Genomic DNA, 22,937 nt, shown 5'->3' on the forward strand with positions numbered 1-22,937 from the left:
GCTAGGAGGCTTTTAACTGAGACTCCAGGGCACGACTGGTACTTAGGGGGCGTGGCTAGTAGGGTGGGAGGCGGAGCCTGGGAGGGGCTTGATGACAGAGGGATCAGGCAGTGCTGCGGGAGCCTGTGAAAAGGCCGGAAAGATGGCGGCCTCCTGGAGGCTAGGCTGTGACCTGCGGATGCTGCGCTCTCTCCTAGGCTTCGGCGGCCGGCGAGGCCTGGGGCTGGTGAAGGGGGCTGCTGGGTGGCCTGCCAGCGGCGGACCTAGCTGGAGATGGCTTCACAGCACGCAGTGGCTGCGGGGTGAGTGGTCGCGGCTGGCTCGGCTTCTCTGTGGGACTGAGCACTGGGCCTGGGTCAGGCAAGGGCTGTTTCCTGGAGGGCCTGCGTTTGGCTGTGGAGGTACTCGGGCTCTCTGTTCCCTTGGCCTCTTCTCGGGCTGGGGTCAGCTGCCTTGGCCGCCTGATAAGTGCATGCCCGGAAGGGCTTCCTTGGGAGCTGGGGGAACTTGACTCTGTCTGTGGCCCCCTGGTTGGCATGGCTTCTCTTGACCTTGCCTTGGAATTTGGGTTTGTTTGTTGTTGTTTTTTGAAAGGCGCGAAGATAAGTCCTAAACGCCCTTCTCTCAGGCCCCTTCCCAGTCACGTCTCAGGTCCCTTTAGGGTTTCCCAGCATCCCTGTCGGGGGAAAGCTGCCTAAGGCGGCTGCGATTCAGAAAGCTACTTTGGGCTGTTGTTATTCATTCTTTTGGCCTTTCTGTAGGGGGAGGTCTTTGCCACCCGGGTTGCTCCGCACGACGCTGGTAAAGGACTTGATTTGTAAATGCCTACCTACCGCGTCCCAGACGGGCCCGGCAAAGCATGAGCATGAAAGAGTGAAAAATTAGGAGGGGAAATCATATCATGAAGTTTATTATAGGAAATCGGCATTTAGTAATGATAATCGATATAATTAACAATTCTTCCGGTACTGAACAGTATATACATAGGGCATTATTTTATTTTTTTTACACGTGGGAGGGGCGGAGTCATAGGACTAACATTTTTTTTAATGTGACGCATTACCCGCCAGTCATTCTGGCACTCCGCAGAATGAATTTTAATCTAAAAAATTAGGTGCAGTAGATATTTGCCTACATTCTGGGCTACCCGAGGCTCAGGGGGGTAAAAAAAAAAAAAAAATGTTACACCAAGCGACACGGTAAGATAAGTGCACTGGGATTTCTAAGGATTTGGTTTATGGGAACAACTTTTTTCAGTTTCTTCAGATTAATGTTTCATAAAATACTTGAAACAATGTTTTTTTTTAACTGTCTAGACTTTTCTTTCCTCCCAGTTTATTAACTATTGAACTTTTCCTACAGCCCCCAGAATGCTGCCTGGTGTTAGATGAGTTTTGATGTTTTGGGTTGGTGTTTGTTGGGCTACACTTTGAGACTCACGGCCTTAGAAAATCATGGAATAGTAAAAGCCTCGTGTTGGAAATAATCTGGGAAGAGTGTTCTTAACCTTGTTTGTAAAACAGATCCTTTTGAGAATATTTGGATGCTCTAGATCTTCTCCAGAGAAAGGGGCATGTGTTCATGCAGGTTCAGAGGAGTTCATGCAGGTTCTTTCTCTATAATGTCAGCTTGTGTTGCCTTAATGCTGATTCAGGCCCTATGCCCCACGATCTTTCAGTTTAGTTTAAGTGGGCACTACCTCTTCGATCTAATTCCAGATTCCCTGGAGTGAAGTTGTTGACCCGTTGTAGGTCAGTCATACCCAGTTGAAGGACCCATCCGTTTAGAAACTCACTTAGGCAATCCTTATCTGATGTATGGTGGCATTTTACCCTCCCCCATGGCCCCCACACCATGAACACTAACTCTGCTGCAGCATCATCTGTAAGGAAGAGGACACTGCATCCCCAGGAAGCTGTATTTCCTAGTGCCTCCCTGTTTCACATATAAAGACCCTTGTGGTTACATTGTGTCCGCGTGGGTAATAATAGGATGCTTCCCCCATGTCAAGGTCAGCTGTTGAGCAACTTGAATTCCTTCTTAAACCTTAATTCGCCCTTGCTATGTAACATAACATATTCACAGGTACTGGGTGTTAGGACCTGGCCATCTTTTATGGGGTGGCAGCGAAGAGGGGCTGTGGACATTATTCTGCCCACCACAGAAGCTGATTGTGTTGTTGAGTAGCTCCAAGTTATTTGAAAGTTTTGGATTTTTTTTCTAATACTGAGCCAAACTTTGTCTCCCACCTTTTCACCTGTCCTACATGCTTTTATTCTGCCATGCTTCTGGAGCTGCAGCCCTAAATTCTGTTCTAGGTCTTATCCTTAAGGTGTGTATAGTCTTCTTGGGGAAATAAAGAATAATGGCATGATTTCACTAGTGTGGGTAGTGAGCTCTGAGAGGTAAGTTGAGGATAATAAGGGCGTACATAAGAAGGCTTCCTGAAGGTGGCAGCCCTCCCAGGCTAAAAGAACAGCCGATGCAAAGGCCCGGATACCAGATGTGTATTTACATAAGTGACATAGCATCTGTAAACATGTTTTCAAACTAGTCTAGGCAGTTAATTTTGAAGAGTTTCCATTGCTGCCCTTTTAGACTGAATGGCATGATTTTGAATTTAATTAATAACTAAGATGTTAATAATATTGGTTTTAAGTTCTTTCTGAGGAATAACATGTTGAATTTAAAATAACGTGAAGAGAAAAATGAATGAGGCTCAACCTTTGTAGTGCTTTTGCCTAATATACACTGAGTGGCCAGATTATTATGATCTCTGAACGCATAATAATCTGGCCACTCAGTGTATATACTATATAATAAAAGGCTAATATGCAAATTGTCCCCTCGGCCAGGAGTTCGACCAGCAGTCAGGCCGGCCAACTGCCCATGTCCCCTTCCCCTGGCCAGGCTGGCCGGACCCCACCCATGCACGAATTCATGCACCAGGCCCCTCTAACACACACACACACACACACACACACACACACACACACACACACACTCTGAGTGGCCAGATTATTATTCATTCACAGATCATAATAATCTGGCCACTCAGTGTATAGCTACAGGCCTTGCATATTTTGGATGTTAAACATCTAGGGAAACTAAAAGTCTGAAAAGTTATAAAAGGACTCAGATGTCCATATTATGATTGCAAATTGGCAGCCAGTGAACTGACCTATATCATTTTAGAAGAAAATTAAATTTATTGACAACATTTAAAAACTAGAAACTTTGCCCTCGCTGGTTTCTCAGCGGTTAGAGCGTCGCCCTTGGACTGAAGGGTTGAGGGTTCGATTCCAGTCAAGGGCATGTACCTTGATTGCAGGGTTGGTTCCCAGCCCCTGGTCAGGACGGGGGTGGGAGGCAGCCAATCGATGTGTCTCTCTCACATGGATGTTTCTCTCTCTGTGTCTCTCCCCCTCTCTTCCACCCTTTCTAAAAATCAATGGCAGAAAAAATATCCTTGGGTGAGGATTAATACACAGTAGATAGATAGATAGATAGATAGATAGATAGATAGATAAAAATTTTTACATAAAAATCTAGATTTTTGTCTTTTCTTAAAAATTTAAATTTAGGGTCGATATGGTGACAGTTAGTTAAAACTGAGTAACGATTGTTCTCTTTAGGTAGGAAATTACTTTCTAGTTTACCACTTTCCACGATTACTTCCCAGCCAGCAAGGCTGTATGTGCCTTGGTATATGTCATCACCTCTAGTTGTCATTTTTGTCTTGTATCTTTATCTGTTGTAGAAAGCAGAAGACAAAAGGTAGACCAGGAAAAGTGGCAGAGGTCAGATACTGTGTTTGTATAAAGGAAGAGAGTTTTTATAGATTTAATATGAAAATAAAGCATGTCTAGATCTAAAGAAAAAAACCTTAGATGTTGCTAGCCCATTTCTTTCACCTGATTATTTCCTGTAGGCATCTGAGTTTTTGATAGCAGTTCAGTGACAGGCAGATTCTTTGGTAAGAGTTGATGGTACAGTATTTTTGCCAAAGCATGGATGCCATTTTAGGCCTGATCCTTATTAAGTGCTTCTATGCTAATACTGATAAGACTGATACTGTTCTTTGAATTCTTTAACTGTGGCAACAAACAGAATAGCTGAAGTAAAAATAAGATTTATTACAAGGATACAGTAGCACATATATGAAGTGCTGCTGGGCCATGGGGGAACTATGATGATTTCATCCATTTCTTCTATGGCTCCCATTGTCTGTCTTTCTCTCTTTCTCTGATTTACTTTGTTTTTCTTCGTAAACTTGCCAATCTGTTTACTCAAAGCTTTTCTTTCTCTATAATGTCAGCTTGTGTTGCCTTAATGCTGATTCAGGCCCTATGCCCCACCATCTTTCAATTTAGTTTAAGTGGGCACTACCTCTTCGATCTAATTCCAGATTCCCTGGAGTGAAGCTGTTGACCTGTTGTAGGTCAGTCTTACCCAAGGCACATAGGGCAGATTCTTTCAAAGGCTGTGGTTTGGACATTTTCTTTTTAAAAAGGAAGTATGAGTTGGGAATCACTGATTGGCATGTCTGTTACTATGACAGGTAGATTAAAGTAGAACAGTAGTGAAGTGCTTCTTAATTTTAATTGTTTCTAGGGTTAACCCTTTGCACTCGCTTGCTTTTTTCTCGATTCCTTTATTCTAATGCTAACCGTGTCGAGTCACACTCGACATCCGAGTGCAAAAGATTAAGTAATGGCTAAGTATGTTCACCTCCTAAGCAAAGCAAAACTGGGCTAGTCAGTAGTTGAGAGACGCCCCTTTTCTCACTGACCTTAAGTGTCCAGTCGGCCGTTCAACCAATCAAAGTGTAATATGCTAATGATATGCTAAGGCCACTCAACCGCTCGCTGTGATGTGCACTGACCACCAGGGGGCAGACAATCTGACCGATAGGTTAGCTTGCTGCTGGGGTCTAGCCAATTGGGATTGAGCCAGACAGGCCTGACACGCCTGGAGCCCTCCCACAGTCCCTCCCCAGCTGGCCAACCTCCCACGTCCCTCCCCAGCCCCGATCATGCACTGGTGGGTGTCCCTCATCCTGGCCTGCGCCCTCTCACAGACTGGGACCCCTCAGGGGATCGAAGAGCTGGTTTCAGCCCAATCCCACAGGCCAGGCCGAGGGACCCCACTGGTGCATGAATTCATGCACTGGGCCTCTAGTGTAGGCTATAAAAAACAAAGGTAATGAAAACCACTTAGAATAATATCACCAACTAGAGATAACTACTGTTGTCATTTTGGAGTATATCCTTTCAGTCTTTTTGTACAAGCTGAGCAGGTAGTAGAAATTAGATTATGCTATATATACTGTTTGGGGCATCTCTTATATGTTTTTGTACCATACCAATACTTGTAAATGCTATTTTCATTCGGACTGTTATGCATACATTTTCTGTTGTCATCCATTGATATTTTCTGTGTATTTTTATTACCCCTATACTTCATTCTGCTTTATTTTATTCAGCCTGCAGGTGGCAGAATTGTTTTCTTTGAATGGAAGTTTTAAAGGTTCAATTAAACTTAATGAGTTCTTGCCTTGAAAAGAGAGGTAATTAAATGAGCAGTATCTCTTCCTATTAGAGAAGAAGCAAATTAACGTTAGGAACAGGGAGCCATACTAAGCAAGTACTGGGTAATTTCCTTCATTGGTCTATTTGCATTTCATGATTTTTGTGTTTGGATTCTAGTGCTATAAATGGGCCAGAATAACTCCCGAGCTGTACCATGTACAAACTGCTGAATTCTAAATTACTTCAGTCAGCATAATGGAGCTGAGATCTGCTTCATGTTAGCCATAAAGCAATTTGATCTGCATGTGTATGCTTATATTATCTTTTTTTTTTATCTTGAGAACTTTTAGAACTGATCTAGATCATCAATTTAAAGCTTTTGTATAACTGATTTTGCCTGAAGTAGAAATGTTTTGCTCTTAGAGCGAAAGAAATACTTTAAGGAATAAGAAACTAGAATTATATCAGTGTACTATATTTGATGTGGAAGGCAGAATTGTGCTGTAGAAAGATTGGAAGAGCAAATTTGAAGAAATGTAAGAATTGCTTAGGGAAACAGCTATACAATTCAGTGATTGAAAGATTGCTTGTGTGCCTGATGTGGCAGGTAAAGCAGCAATATGCTAAGCAAAAGATTTTAATTTATTGTATTATTCATTTGATGAAAAAGAAAAAAGATTAAGACAGTTTGAATGACTTGTGAGACGCTACTTTTAAAATCAGCATGTAGCCCTGCTGGTGTGGCTCAGTAGTTGAGTGTTTACCCAACCAAGAGTCACCAGTTCCATTCCAGGAGAGGGCGCATGCCCGGGTTGTAGGTTTGATCCCAGTAGGGGGCGTGCAGGAGACAGCCAATTGACGTTTCTCTCCCTCCCTTTTCTCTCCAAAAATCAATGGAAATATATTTTTAAAAATTAAAAATCAAATCAGAATATATATTTAATTTACGTATAAACTGGAAATGTGCATTACTGTAGTCATTTTGAATATTTTTTAAATTGCTACAGAAGGACAGACTTTATTAGCCATTAGTGTAGTTTGTTAGCTTGATAGAAAGGAATAGAACACTAAAATGACTTAGGGGATTAAATTCTAACAAAAAATGTGGGGTATTTTTTTTTTAAAGTTAATTGTGGCATTTTTACTAATTGAAATAGCCTGAATGACCAGCAGAAGTAGGGGAGACCACACTTCCTTTATTCTTACCCAGGAGTGTGCCCAGTTTTTCATAGGAAATATAACTTGGTGCACATTTCAAGGCCTCCTCAATTTGACAGAAGGGTAGAATGTACTGTGTACTGGAATGAAAAGGGAAGCTATATTTAATTTCTAGTGAAATTAAACAATATTAGGTATAGGTTAAAATTCTGAGAGGTCTAGAAAAGCCCACACTATCTCAGTGGAATTTATGGCAACCATAAAGGGCGGATATTAATTATGTGCAGCTCTGTCACTCAAAGCTGATATTAATGCTTGTATAATTACTTTTCCACTGGAAAAATACATTTGAAAAGATGTGTATAATGTTCTAGTTGAAAGAGGATATATATTAGAATGAAATATGTACCATTATTAATAAATTAATGCTTATGTTTGAAATTATTTTCCAGCATGACAGTTTGAGATTGATTAGATTAATCAGAAAATACAAATGGGGGGAAAAAAGGAGACGTATATAATACTTTAAGCACTTAGAGAATTTTTTTAAAAAAGTAAATACATTGCACATTTTACCTGCCATAGTAAGCCAGTATAATCAATCAAAAGATATTACTGAATAATGGAGATGTCTAAAATGACTGTCTATGTTTTTTGTCACCTTCATTTCAGAATAAGGGTAGTGATTTATTACACAATTTTTATATTTTATTGTTATTATTCAGAGAAGCAATTTCAATTCACCCATGAAGGCTGGCTGTATTAGGAATGATTACATTCTTTTTATTTTAAAATATGAGCAATTTTGCGGCTTTTGATGTGGTAATTTTGAAAACAATAATAAATGCAGAAATTTTATAATATAGTCCTTAATGTCGGGAATAATGGAAATGTGAAGGTCTGTTAGGTGAGAGATTATAATGGCAGAAAGAATCATAAAATAAATATGAATTGTATCATGGCAGCTAGAACCAAGATGTAAAAATATTGAAGACAGACTTTGTTTTGAGAGAATTGATTTAGTGTTTGTCATAAATTGGAATCTGGACTTAGAAGCAATGAGGTCCATTTATTTTGCTTCTTTGAAGTGGAACTCTATTTGATATAAATTTAATATGTATGTGCCTATGAAATATTCTCTCATAATGCCAGCCTTGATCTTTTTCTTAGAAGCAACAAACTGGGATTTGTTTTAAGCTGTGTGTCTTTCAAGGAGAGGCTGGCCTCTTATCATGGTGCTATTAAATTGTAGGTTTTTTTCATATTGGTTTTTTTCAAAACCCAGTTCTCAAAAATTAAATGCTCAGGCTTAGGCTGGCTGAACATCCTGTAGGCAAATGTGCTCGATTGTTTTTCATTAAGCCATGCAAACATTTTCATTTCATATAAAAAGTGAAAAAGGTGATATATGTACCTACAGGTATCCTCCAGGTAGGCAGTTCTTAAAAGAAAATGAGGAAAAGATGAAGGCAAGTATTTACTCAGGTCTTTTTCCCAGACCTTTAGAGAGGAAAGGGTGAAAAGGGGAAAGGACAGAAGCTTCCTTCCAAAGGCTTCAGAGGTATTCCTTTATCATGAAGCTGTTGGAACTCTTCATTTGAAATTATAGTAAAATTCCTTCAGTTTCCCAAAGAAAATAATTAATTTCATTTAATATTAGCGGTAAAATATTCCACATTTGAAATATGCTAGATATGCAGTTGTGTTTGGATAGTTGAATAATCTGAGGAGAGAATAGGTTCTATGAAAGATTTCATGGACTATAATTTGTTACCATGGCTACTGCTAGAGCTGGAGCATGCTGTTAACAATTTTATTAGTATAAACTTTATATAAATTGTAATCTAGCAGCTGTGCGTGTGCTCTATGAATATGGTCCTGTTTAGGGGGTGACTATTGGGAAGCACATCTGGACAAATATATAAGGCATCTCCTTTTTTGATATCTAAGGAGAAGCTGGGCTTCATTGAGAGGTCACCCTGGTTTGAGCCTACCTTTTTGTATCCCCAGTTGAATTGTGGTACGGAACACAATGGGAGGTCAATTTAACTAACCACCTCGCTTCACTTGGCCTGGTCATGCTTGACAAAGCATACCTTTCCTTTCACATATACCAGCAAGAACGTTTGATTCTTGAATAATATAATATTAGAGGAAAATAAAAACACAACCAATTTGTTAAAGTCTAATCTTGATTATTCTGTTGTAGGTTATCAGAACCCTATTACTTTTTCTTATTTGTCTTTTTCATTGATCATTTTATTTGTAAATATTTTTTTGCATCAACAGAAGCGGATGGAGAAGATGAAACATAAATCAACTTTTCTATTTTTTAATCTTATAAACATCTGGCTTAATATGCAGAGTACACTATGAGAAAGGAGTTGAAAATATTAAAAAAAATTTTTTTTAAAAGTTGAGAATTTCATGTTTCTATGCTATTTCCTGGATACTTAGTTTGACCAGTTAGGAGTCTTTTCAACTTTGGAATATTTTCTTTCTCAAATTGAATTTGATATTAATTTACTTGAACTTTCTATTGATGCCTTGTGAGGTGCATTATATTTTTGTGGCTAATCTTTCCTTTTTTCACTTTCAGCTGATCCTATTAAGATACTAATGCCATCCCTGTCTCCGACAATGGAAGAAGGGAACATTGTGAAATGGCTGAAAAAGGAAGGTGAGCAAGTACATTACTACTGTCTTGTGTTATTTGATCATTTTTTTTAAATCAGTTGTATTACTTAGTACATGATAAATGCAATAAATTGGGTTCCTCTGCTAGTTAAGTTTGTTTAAACAAAATTTTTCCATGTTAGTGTTGCAGAATTTTTCTGGATTCAGCCTGTAACCTTCCATAAGCAGAGAATGGTAAAATATTTTAAGGTTTTTTTTTCTCTCAAGTTTTAGTCCTTATACCTAACTTTTAGTTTCAACATCATAAATTTGTTTCTAAGATTTGAGAGAGACATGTCATATAATTGAAACAGCCAGCGCTTCAATAGGAAGCACTTCGAGTATTTGGCTCTGCATGGCTGTTGCCATCATTTAAAATAATTATCAGTATCTAAGAAAGTTTTATCTTTCGAAAAAAGTGTATAATCACTTGGAATCTATTTTTAAATTTCCTTTTCCTGATAAATTGCAGAGCTTTGGCTATTTCCTTGTTCAGTATGATAGAGTGTTGGTATCATTAAATAGTAATTGAGACAAGAACAGCCTTTCAGGGTTATTATAAAAGATTAAATTTTTTCACCCTTTGAGAACTGATAGGCAAGTAGATAAGAGGATTCTTTGGACCACATTTATCTCTCAGACTTCTAGCTCACTGGTGATCTGATAGTTATTCGCAGCCTTGATAATGGAGAGTATGATAAAGAGCCAGGAGACAGATTGTCTCATCATTCTGTTCTTTTTTCCTTTTGATTACAATGTACTATTTTATATAGGACAAGCCAAGATGTACTTTAAGCCCATGGAGCACATTTTCTAGGAGGTTTTTCTTAAAATTCTGTGTCCTGTTAACTGAGAAGGAATGTTTGTTTGCTAATACACTACGAATAATTGAGAGCAATATTAATTCTTGGTTCGCAATAATTCACTGGCTTCTTTTTTAAGTTCATCACCTTTGTGATTTAATTGAGCATAATTTACTTTTAACATTTATGTACACATGGGTATGATTGTATATGTCTAAGTATGTTTAGTACTTGATATATTTATAGTAACTTGGTTTAGTCATTCTATATTAAAATCATTTCTATTCTGGCAGCAAACTTTTTACATACCTTTTTCTCTTAATAGCTATGTGTTTAAAATTTATCTTGAGATCTTATTAATGTATGATCACCATTATTTAAAACTATGAGTTTAGACTTCAAACATTAAGAGGATTGACATTTTTTTCATGAAAAAGAAGTGTTGTATCTAATTATGAATCTGATTTGTTTTGAAGAGGTTAATGTGATAACTTTTTTTTAAAATATATTTTCTTGATTTTAGAGAGGAAGGGAGAGGGAGAGAGAGAAACATCAATGATGAGAGAGAATCATTGATTGGCTGCCTCCTGCACGCCCCCTACTGGGGATTGAGCCCACAGCCCAGGCATGGGCTGCCCTTGGCCGGAATCGAACCTGGGACCCTTTAGTCAGCAGGCCGACGCTCTATCCATTGAGCCAAACCAGCTAGGGCAGAGTGATAACTTTTAATGGATAGCAGTTCAGTCTTTAAATTTTCTTGAAAATTTGGAACTGTTATTCATAGCTACTATTACTAAAGTCGTGTGTGCGTGTGCGCGCACACATGTGTTTTAAGCCAAGGCAATAGTGTGCAATGAAAAGAATGCTGGCCTAGGGATCATGGTTTGTCTTTGGGGGTTCCCACTCTGCCATGAAATATCTGGGAATGAGTTGAACTAGATGAGATGTAAGGTATATCCCTGGCTTTAGAATTCTCTAATAACTTAATTTCATTTTCCTTTTTTTAGTCACAAAAACATGCAAATAATATAGCATATAAATTATTCCCATCTTTGTTGCTCTAATGAATGTTTGAAAAGTAGTTTTATAATGAGTGTTAGAAATACTTCATTTCAGTCTAAGGATTAAGTAAAGAATATGCATCATAAAATTAGTAGAGAAAACACTTCAAAAGTGCTAGGTAACACACAACATCTCTTGAAAGGTGAATTGAGCTGTATGTAATTCCACAAGTTGGTTTTTTGGGGTGGAAAGTGTGCTTCTGACATTTTCAGTTTAATTAAAGGTCAATTTTGTTAAAATTTTAAAAAAGGAAGAAAATATTCTTGTTGTCCCTTTGGTGAGAGAATATTTGAGTGTATGAAAAACATTGTTTTCTTTCTTGAGAGATTTAAGAGCATGTTATGAAGCACTGGCACAGAGCCAGGCTGAGACAGTTACGTGGAGAACTGAGCCACGTGGTGTCTGGCACATACGGAGTGTGCTGCTTCAGTGCTGGTTGCTGCTGCTCTCGGTGTTCTCTCTCTTCGTCATTTATGTGGGAATTCCTCCTGTCATGGGACTGGGAATGTTGAGGTAGTGTTGTGGAAGTTGTAAACTATAATAATAGTGTGTAAAATTCAAGAAGTAAAGCTGTCTTGAAGGAGTTTGTCACTGAAGTGTTATCACTAGGTACCACTAGAAGTTGTATGGGTATCTGACATCTGCTGCTAGAAGAGGCTTTGATTTTTATTAATTTGGGGTGTTTTTATACTGTGTTTGTGATGCTAAAATGGAAATTTTTTGAAATGGGTATTTCACAAATATCAAACATTTTTCAGTATACTTCTATTTTAACACAGCTTTATTGAGGTATAATTTACACAACATAACATTTACCTATTTTAAGTGCACAATTTAATGACTTTTAGTAAATATATAGAGTTTTGCAACCATCACCACAATCCAGTTTTAGAATATTTCCATCACCTCAAAAGATACCTATTGCCTGGTTGCAGTCCCTTTTCCTACATCACTAGACTTAACTCTGAGCTGCTTTTTGTCTCTGAAGTTTTGCTTTCAGGACATATGTAAATAGAATCTATATATACTAGTATATATATATATATTTATATATTTTTATATATATACATACATAGTCTTTTGTGACTGGCTTCTTCCATTTAGCATGATTTTAAGGCTCTTTCATATCGTAACATGTATCAGCAATTCATTTCTTTTGTTAGTAAATAGTATTCCATCACTATGCTTTTTTACTCTTGTTAGTATTTCTGTTATGTCGTTATTTTAGAATTGGTGAGTGGAATTTTGGGTTACAGTATTATTCAGTAGTACTTTCAGTGGTGATGGAAATGTTCTTGTCTGCACCGTCCAATACAATAACCACTCACCACGTAGGTCAGGTACCTGTAATGAACGGTACAATCTATAATAATAATCTATAATAATAAAAGCATAATATGCTAATTAGACCGGACAGCCGAACGACCTTCTGGACGTCATTCCCGACGAAGCCACAGTGACGGGGGCTGAGGCAGAGGCGGTTAGGGGTGATTAGGCAGGCAGGCAAGCAATTAGGGGCGATGAGGCAGGCAGGCGAGTGGTTAGGAGCCAGCAGTCCGGATTGTGAGAGGGTGCAGGCCGGACCCCTCACCCCCCATGCACGAATTTCGTGTACTGGGCCTCTAGTAAAATATAAGAGGTCAGGAGAGTGTAAGGGAGTTACCACTTTACCTAGCCATTTTCTTCTCAAACTGCTACTCATGCCCTTAGCCCTCTAGGCAGAACCTCAGATGGCCTAGGAGCCAGGTTGCCTGGGGACTTGGGCCATGCAAATAATATCCTGTGTCTGATGAAATGAAGAGTTGGCCGACTTGCTGACTGGGGGCCGCTCCTCTAGCTTCCCACACTGCTGTAGGCACTGATTGGGTGGACTTGGCATTGCTGCTTGTTTGTTTGTTCTCTTCTTTACTCTGATTAGGACTTCTTGAAGCAGGTCTAACATTATTTTTTACTGAACTGTCTTATTCAATGTCTTACACATAAGAGCAGTTAGTAAATATTTGTTGAATAAACAATTGAGGTATTTTTGTTTCTAACCATGATTGTCATGATGGTTAAACATAGCACAAAAGTATTTTTTTCTTTAATGAACATTAAAGTAGGTTTGATTTACTTGGTTTTACAAATAAAAATGAACTCCCCCTGCCACTACTACCACACACATCTTTTTAATCCTCACTCAAGGATTTTTTTTTAATTATTATTATTGATTTTAGAGAGAGGAAGTGAGAGAGAAACATTGAGGTGAGAGAGAAACATTCATCGATTGCCTCCCATATACACTCCAACCAGGATTGGACCCGAAACCTGGGTATGTACCCCGACCAGAATCAAACCTGTGACCCTTCAGTGCAAGGGATGCTGCTCCAACCAACTGAGCCACACTGGCTAGGGCTACCACGCACATCTTTTAAATTAAGAATTTTATTCTTGGCAGAACAAAGTTATTTTGTAAAAGCCACAGGGTATGTTTCATTAATAACATAAACACCACCATGAACTGTGCTTCATCAAAACCATACTTCCTACCCAGAATGTTTAAAGAGAGGGAAGCCTCTTTATACTCCGTTCCTCAGCTCTGGCAGCTACCCATCGGGACAAAGGAACAGGATGATGATGCTGGCTTCGGTGCTGGGGAGCGGCCCCCGGGCGGGCCTCTGCTCTGGCCCCTCCTGGGGCCCGCACTCTCGCTCCGGGCCCGCTCCACCTCGTCTGCACCACGAAGAGTTGGCACAGGGACGCTGCAAGGCTGCCATCTCTTTCTGCAACCAGTCAGCCATCAACATGGCAGCTGAGGAGCCGCCTGTCACCTCACACCGACCATGATGCTCTGTCCTAGCTTCTCATCTTCTCTCGACTACCAACTTATGGACAGAACCATATCTTACTGTTGTATTTATACCCAGTGCTTAGTATAATGTCTGTACATGAATATTTGTTGAATGATCTGTTTGAAATAACAGGGTATGGAGTAGGGAGCTAGAATGAGTCTTGGTTCTTGATGGTTGTTAATAACACACCTAACATTTTCATCTAATGATGTTGCATGGTATTATTTGAAGATGTGTGTGAAGAGTTAACATAGCATTTCCAGTTCTGTGATTTTGTTTTTAATATAGCTGCACATTCAAAACTTTTTTGAGAGTCAGAGAGATTATGTAACTTGGTCAAGATTACTAGTAAGCGTCAGAGCTTAGACTCAAACCTGTCTGAATTGGAAGAGTTCCTTGTAACTACCCCGCCTTGCAGTTTTTCTAATTACAGTGCTAAATTGTGGATCAAGGTTGCACTGAGTATATTTGGAATCTTCCTGGCTCATTATTGGGTCTCAGAATTTTCTTTTGGCATTTACATTATGTTTGATTAATTGATAGATAGAACCTTAGTTTCATGATAAATTAAGAGTACTGTGCTCTTATGTGATAATATGATGTTTTAAATTCGACAGTTTGATGTATACCTTCCGAGGAAATGAGGATGTGTGAAATTATTGTAATTTTTTTCCAAAGTGTTTTAATCTCAAACTCATTATCTGTAAGGTACTAGCCTGGGGAATTAGGTAGACTATAAAACACTTAGGATGTGTCCTGTTCCTGTTGTGAAGACGCCCACAGTTTGGTAGAAAGAGGGGAACCTAATTTTTTTTAAAAAGTAATTAATAGTAGCAACATTTTATAACGCAATTTCTGATTCATTGGAAATAAATTACAACTATAGGAATTCAAGAACAGGAACAGAATCATTTAGGTTGATCTATGGCTGAAGTAGAATTTATGGGTGGTTCTTAAAGGATGTTTAGAATATGGAATAGGTGAGCTCAAGTGATAAAACATTTTCTCTTTTTCTAGGTGTCTAGAAGAAGTATTTAATTGCTAGGTTGCCTGGTTCAGTTTTTTTCCATGGTTACAGCAGAAACATATAAAGGTGTGATTTTTTCCTTTTGAAGTACAATCTATTTAAACTACTAAAACATCTGTCTTATAAAGAAGTAAGATTATATAATCTTTTGCTATAGCTTTCTCTTTTGACAGGTAACAGTCTTTTTTTTTTTTTTTTTTTTAGCTGATTCCTACTTACCTGACCATCTTAATATCTCAGCCCTTCTCAGGTACTGTTAGGAAGATCCTCCAAAGTTCTTTGCCCCCAGGACTTTGGGTATGTTGTGCCTTCTGCCTGGATTACTGCCCATTTACTTCATTATCTCCCCCTCATCTTTTCAGGCTCAGATTAGATGTCCTTCACCTTCCAAAAATGAAAGTAGATGCCCATTCTGAATATACCCATAGCATCCTGACTTCACCTAATCTTATTGTAATTTCCAATTAGCTTTTCACTAGAAAGTAAATAAGCTTCTTGAGACCAGAAATCTTAACTCCTCCCCCACCCTTAATTCTGTATCTTCAGTGTGCTAATTAGGTTTCAATAAATATTTGTTCAGTAAAAAAATCTCCTTGGAGTCAGACCAAGCACCTTTTCTTTTAGGGTGTTCACTAAATATTATCTAACAGATAAGTTTATTTCATTAATACAGTATATATTGGTGGTTTTGAACTATTTTAACTAAGAGGTATTTATAACCACCTCTGTGAAAATTTTGGTGTACAATGAAGTAGTTTCTGTACAGTGAACTTTCTTAGTATTTTAGATTTTTCTTCATGTTCTTCTATTGAGTGTGCCTATTAATATTGTTGTACCAACTGTTTTTTTGGTGTGTATGTGAGGGGTGTGTGTTAGGGTTTTGGCTGGTGATATGGGCTGTGAAAGAATTCACAACTGAGAGAAGGAATAGTAAGAGGGAGTTTATTTTACTTTCCCCAAAGGGGAAAGGGCAGTGCATTGTTAATCAGTCCAAGGGCAAGAAAACAAAGGGCAGCCTCCTTTTTTAAGCCGTGACTACTGCTAAGCAACAAGGAAGGGAGGGGAATTTGAGACCTGAAATTGAGCAGATATCGGGGGTGGGGAGGGTTGTAGTTTGTTTTGTTTGTTCTTCAGGAGGCAGCCCTGGCTGATGTCCTTGGGAGGTGTCATATCAGTATTTTTCCAAGCCTGTAAAACATGCTCCGAGCAAAAGTTATGAGGCTTTCCTAAGAGGCTTGTTTGAAGTGCAGTGGGGAAGGGAAGTTTGTACTAATTATCCCTGAGTTGTAAAAACAGCAGGGAGGAGGTATTTTCAAGAATGTAGCCTTGAAAGTAGATTATCTTGTCTTGCTATTTGAAAAGGGGCTGTTTGAATCAGAGGAGCTAACAGTCTTCGGGTTTAATTACCAGATACTTCTCATAAATTGTGGAAAGCCATAGCAAAGAAAAAACAAGCCCCCCCCCCCCTTTTTTTTTCCTAATAGATGTATCTGTATGTTGCATATTTCTTTTGTCCCTTATTTTTTATTGTTTTTGTTTTAGGTCTTGTTATAAGCCATATTTACATATTTTTATTTTTAAAATTCATTTTGTTAACCTCTGCTTTTGGTAGGTGGTTTTAAGCCATTTATATTTATTATAATTACTGACACATTTGAACTTATTTCTACCTTTTTGTTTTTATTCTTTTCTGTTTTTCTTATCATGTGTCTGCCTTCAGTTAGATGTTCGTTTTTATTATTTTCTGTGTTTCCTCCGCTTTTTGAATACTGTAGATATTTCTATTTTTTACAGTTTTTGGTGTACACTATTAAGTTTTTAAGGTAGATATTTAATAAAATGTTGCCAATAAAGTCTAGAATTATTTGATATTTTTTCCTCCTATCTATACCAAAGTTCTTAGCATGCTTTAATGATCATCTGAACATTCCCTTATTCATCTTAGTCTTTTTTAGAGTTTTAGCTTTACACCTTTATAAACACTCAGAAATAACCCTTAAATTAATAGTTAACATTTTTATCAACTTCTCTGCTAATTGTTTCTTATAGCCCACGAGTTACCTCTGTGTCTACTTTTCTTCTTGATGAACTGTAGTTTGTAATAACTCATCAATAGATGATAAATTTTCTTAGCCTTTATATGTCTAAAGAATACTTTTTCTTCATTCTTAAATGATGGTTTGGCCACATGTAAAATTATAGACAGTTGTTTTTCCTCAGCTTTTTGAAGATATTTCTCCATTGTCTTCTGACCTCTATAGCAGCTGCTGAGAAGTGTGCTCTCAGTCTGGCATCCCATTGAGGTAATCTGATTTCTTTCCTCTGAAAGCTTTTATTATTGTGTTTTTATTGTTGATAGTATGCAATTTCTCTACAGTGTATCTAATGTGGATTCCTGTTTATACAGTCTAATACTTTTTTTCCTGTTTAACCTTTTCTTTATCAAGTTATTACTTGCCAGAAAGCATAAGCTCAGTTCATTTCCACATATACATATATTCAGCTAGAGCAAGATATAGAATGTTTCCAACAAGCTGCAAGGCTCCCCGCGCCCCCTCCCAGTCTATACACCATAGATAGGCATATTCTAAACTCATTCCGAATGCTTTCATTTTGAGGGTACATGTCTCTTCATTTCTGAGAAATTCTCAGTAGTTATCTTTTCATGTATTGTATTGCTTCTCCACCATTCCCTCCAGTCTCTTCCCTTGGAACTCCATTAAACAAACATTGCAACCTCAATCTATGTCCGATGCCTCTTCTATTTTTTATCTTCTTGTCTGCCTACGTTAAGTTCCAGGTAGTTTCTTGATGCTATCTATAATTGACCAATTCACTTCACTCTGTTCATCTAGAATACACCCCATTGATTGTTTCTTTTTATTTCACTGACTATATTTTTCATTTCCAAGATTTCTAATTAGTTTTTTCATTCTACCTGATATTATTTTATTTCTGTACATTATTATTTTTTCTATTTCTTGTTTTTGTGATGGGTCTTTTTTTTTCTCATTTATATTTCTGAACATCCTCAAGATACTTATTTTAAAATCTTTGGCGGTCTCACTAAATGAATTGCATCTGAAATGAGTTCCTGTTCCTAGTAGTGATTTTATGTTTTTTCTTTCTTAGCATTAAATTTCTTCATATGTTTTGGAACTTTGTTTTGCAATTTACTTTTGAGTGGAAGGTTTTGTGTTTTAATGTCTTCCTATCTGTCCCCTACTCTTCCCTTCCTCCACCCTCCAATCAGGGATTTTGCTATTGATACTAGAGATATTAGCAAGTGTAGTAGTGGAGCCCGAGGGTGGCTTGGCTCTGTTCCTGGTATTGAGGCAGTGTTTTTGTTCACCCACCTTCCTAGACCCACAGTTCTTAAAGCCACAGTCCTAGCCGGCAGGCGATGATCGCCTCTGTTATCAGCCTCCAATTATTATGAGTAGAGGAACCCTGACCCACTCCTAGCTTTAAGTTGAGAGTCTGATTTGAGCCTCCTGGCTTCATGAGGCCACTTTTAGTTCCCTTTACTCTAAGAGCAACTACTACACTTTACCCCCAATCTGCTTTTAGATCTAGAAACCAGCCAGTCAGGTCCTGCTCAACATTTTTGAGTTTCCCTACTGTTTCTGTTGCACAGAAATGTTTCTTATTTGACCTCATTGTATCTGTGATTATCTCTCTTTTTGCTTAATATGCTTTATTCATTTATGCTCTGTAGTGCCAACAGGTTTTCTGAACTCAACCTATGTTGTTAACCCAGAAGTGCTATTAATTGTAACACTTTTCTCTTCATGGAATAATAGTCAAAATATACTATAAAGGAAGGAATGTGGGGTCTGGAATTGATTTGTTCAGAGGAGGATGTGCATTCATTGTTATTCGCTGTATCTTCGTGTATACTCTTACACACATGCAAACACTCATACATACATGATGAGAATTACTTGTAATTCCACAGCCTAGAAACAAATACTGATATTTTGGTACTTATTATTCATGTTTTACAAACATATACACACACCAACTCACATACTAAAATTTATATTTAAAAAAACAAAACAAACCCAGTCTTGTTTTGTAGGTGAAGCTGTGAGTGCTGGAGATGCCTTATGTGAAATAGAGACGGACAAAGCTGTGGTTACCTTAGATGCAAGTGATGATGGCATTTTGGCCAAAATAGTGGTAAGTTTATTTTGATTGTTTACAACAGATGAAGATTTCTTATATTTTAAATTCAGATATATAAAATATTTTAGTATTAAGGTTTAAGAATAGCCCGTGGTGATCAGACCACAGAGAACTGTTTCAACCTTGGGTTTTCTAGTGAGGTATGAGAAGCATTCTGGCCTGAGGGCTGAGAGAAGGCTATTTGAGATGGAATTTGAAGACAAAGAAAGCAATGGGGTAAAGCTTAGAAATAGCAATTTCGAAGTTTATAGTTGGTAAAATGAAAAAAAAAGGAATGTTTTACTCTTATCTCAGGAGAATGATAAATCCTATTTTTATTGCTCCCTGGGATGCTCAAGACTGCAGGTGTATAAAGCTGTTATCTGCTCACCTCCTTCCTCTAGACAAGACTGTTTTAAGATGTCCTGGGAAGTCTTGTCCATAGATTTCAAAGTCACACTCACTGGCCTAGTTCCATTCTTACTCATTCTCACAATTTAGACATTTTTATAATTTAAAATACATATTTATATAAAAATGTATGTATAGAATATTTCACATACTTGAATATAATTGAGTTGACAGTCTTTTCTGTTGATAGTATAAGTTCTGTTTCATGAACATTTTTATGGAAAATATGCTGTGGATCCAGCAAGACCAGTCATTTCCTTTAAATCTAAATCTATATATATATAAGTCTAATATGCCAAGTGTCCCCTTGGGAGTTCGACTGGGAGACCGGGAGTTCAATTGCTTGCTCTGACATGCGCTGACCACCAGGAAGACCCCGGCTGGCAGCCGGAAAGCCCTGATCCGCCTGATCACCGGCCAGGCCTAGGGACCCTACCTGTTCATGAATTTCGTGCACCAGGTCTCTAGTTTAAATATATGCAGTTGTTTAACAAAAACATTTCTAAAAGATTTTCTAAAAGAAAGGATTTGTTGAGCCAAATGCTAGCCAGAAAAAGAACCAGGTCCTACAGCAGAAAGTCTGAACCCCCAGCAGCAGTGCTGGATGAAGACATGACAGCTGTCCTGGAGTTGAAGGACAAACAGTTTGGGGAAGAAGATATGCATTGTTTTGAAAGAATTTGCATTGGCTGTAGATAAAGGGGGTGGGGGTGGTCAAGAAGCACTAGTTCTGAGCTAAATACATAGTCCCTAAGGAAGAAGTGTTTGTTCCTGTGGATTGGTTGTGGGTCACAGTCCAGAAAGTTCTAGCGTAAGCAAGAAGCGGAGGCACTGGTGGTGGGCTACTTGGCTATTTTCTTTAAATAATCCCGGAAATAGTCACCTTTAAGTTAAATCAGTTTCTGTGCACACTCAGGAATGTAAGCAGTCTTTTGTTGGTTTTTCCTGGCAGTGACCTCTCCTGTCTCTTCCTTCCACTCTCAGGCCTGCTGTAATTTAATTTAGGACACTAGAATTTTCTCCTTGTCAGAGTCATTTTGAGAGCTCTTCTCTGGGCAATCTCTACTTTATAACTAATATAAAATAGGGAGCTACATCCTGGATACTCTTGTGGCTTCACTAGAAGTTGAAGTTGGGACAGCCCTTCAAACAAAATGTCTAGCAATATAAGAGAGGTTTCTTAAACAACAGAAGAAGCCATTGTAGCCATTAAAATTTGTTTCTAAAAACAAATGTGATTTCCTTACATATTATACATTAATAAATCATCAAAATTTTTTGGAAAAATGGTTTTTAAATATATGTTGACATTGATTACAATCTTGTGGACTACAAGGAAAACCATAAGTATAGAAAAGAATAAAATGTTATAAAAATGTTGTGTGTTTGACTTTGGGGAGTGGAACCAAGTGATCTTCCTTCCCCATTTTTGCTATATTTTCTAAATTTTATGTAATAAGCATATTATTTTTTAAATGGAATATTAGAGTTTATGTGAAAAGTAAGTAAATTAAAATGCTTAAAGCCTGACAAGGTAGGGTTACTATAATGGTGCATGTTTGTTTCTTATCTTCCAGAACATCTAATAGACAGTAGGTGTAGCAACTAAAATGCCGGCTCTGGGTCACACTGTTGCCTGATTCATATAGCTAATGACTTGTGCCAGTTATTCATGACACAATGATTAGCAAATTCTTTGACTTCTCTCTGCCTTTTCTTCATAATAAAGTGGAGATAATAATACTTACGTCATGGGGTACTAGTGGAGATTAAGTGAGAGAAGATGTATGCATTCATCACAAGACCTGTCACCCACCAAGTGCCAAAAATGTTGTTATTCCCATCAATATTATAATTACTAGCATTCACTCGGCTCTCGGTGTCCATTAGATCCCATGCTCTCTCCACGTTTGTCCAATAAATTGTAATGTTTGTTTGTGACTAGACGATAAGTATCCATTCATGCCTCTCTAGTTTGATTTGTACAGATAAGCTGTACATCTATTAGTAGTAGTCCCTTGTACATGTGTTTTTAATTCCGAAACTCCAGTTCATTTCTGCTTTGAGCATGGATATAATATCTTCTTTTGTATATTCTATCCACAGACCACACTTTGAAATGTTATACTCTAATTAGATGGAGATCTTTACACAGTTTTCATTTGTGTTTCTTACTTTTTTGTTCCTTTCCCCTTTTTCTAGTTGCTTATATTTTATTTTTTATAATCTAATTTGACAAACTTCCTTTACTTGTCATCTACAATATTAATAGTCATATAAAACACATTGTTGAAAATGCTTCCTTGGAGGAAATATGAACAGAAGGCTAAAATTTCTTTACCTTTATAACTAAATATAAATATATAATGTAGCAGCTAAGATTATAGGCTTTGAAAATATAAATATTCGTATAAAAATGGCTTTTTGACTAATTTATGCAAAGGATTTGAAAACGAAAAAGGTTGTTTGAATTCCCATATGTAATAAACCCAGCTAATTTTATCCTGTGTGCTTTTGGCAAGCTATGTTCCTGGCCCTAGATTGTCTGGATTGTTTGGCTGTGAAAGTCTCCCAGAATTGATAGCATTTTCTAGTTAGCTGCTTAGCAGTGCATTTCACATTGCTAACAATGCCCCAGGTCAGGAGCGCCTGTTCATCTGGCTCCCTAATGCTCTGGAAAGCAATGGGGGATATGATTGATAGCAGCTTTAGTGGCACAAACAGCTATTTTCTTGCTAAAGAAAAGATTGTATGTTTTAGGGCTTTATTATTTCGCATGCTTTTTTAATAGAAATAGGAGTATATTAATATACAATATATACACTTTTATGAGGGAAAATAGTGAAAAAATGAGGTGGTATTTGCTGGTTTGTCTGTTTTTTTGTTGTTTTCTTTTGTTTTTGTCTTTTAGTCTTTCACCCCAATCTATTCCCAAACCCCCAATCCCACATAAGCAAGTGACACTTTTATTTTCATTGTGGAATAATTCTCATGTTAGCATAAATAATAAAATGATTTTTATAGGAATACATAAAAGAGATTTTACTTTCAGAATCAAAGAATTGGGTAATTGAGCTCATTAAAGCCAAGAGATGACATAAAGCTCTAGTTTTTAAGCTTTCCTACATTTTTTTAAGGGGTTAGACATTATAGCCTATTTTGCTATTCATAGGGATTTATTTCCATAGTCTTTGAGGGGTTTTTGCATTCCCCTAATTTTATTATTTTCTTTGTATTTATTCTTACAATATTTGCATCTGAATTTCATTTT

At 37.7% G+C, this 22,937-nt stretch overlaps 1 protein-coding gene across 1 annotated transcript in view; it reads left to right on the forward strand.

Annotated features, from left to right (window-relative positions):
- Positions 1-123: 123 nt before the first annotated feature.
- PDHX (pyruvate dehydrogenase complex component X) overlaps positions 124-22,937 on the forward strand; it is a 41,771-nt gene continuing 18,957 nt past the window's right edge. Inside the window, exons 1-3 of the mRNA XM_079787926.1 lie at positions 124-302; positions 9,289-9,369; positions 19,170-19,270. Coding sequence (XP_079644052.1) covers positions 143-302; positions 9,289-9,369; positions 19,170-19,270 — 342 coding nt within the window. The 5' untranslated portion in view covers positions 124-142. The remainder of the gene's footprint in view (positions 303-9,288; positions 9,370-19,169; positions 19,271-22,937) is intronic.

Source organism: Cnephaeus nilssonii (genome assembly GCF_951640355.1).
Source record: "Cnephaeus nilssonii genome assembly, chromosome: 13".
NCBI classification, from domain to species: domain Eukaryota; kingdom Metazoa; phylum Chordata; class Mammalia; order Chiroptera; family Vespertilionidae; genus Cnephaeus; species Cnephaeus nilssonii.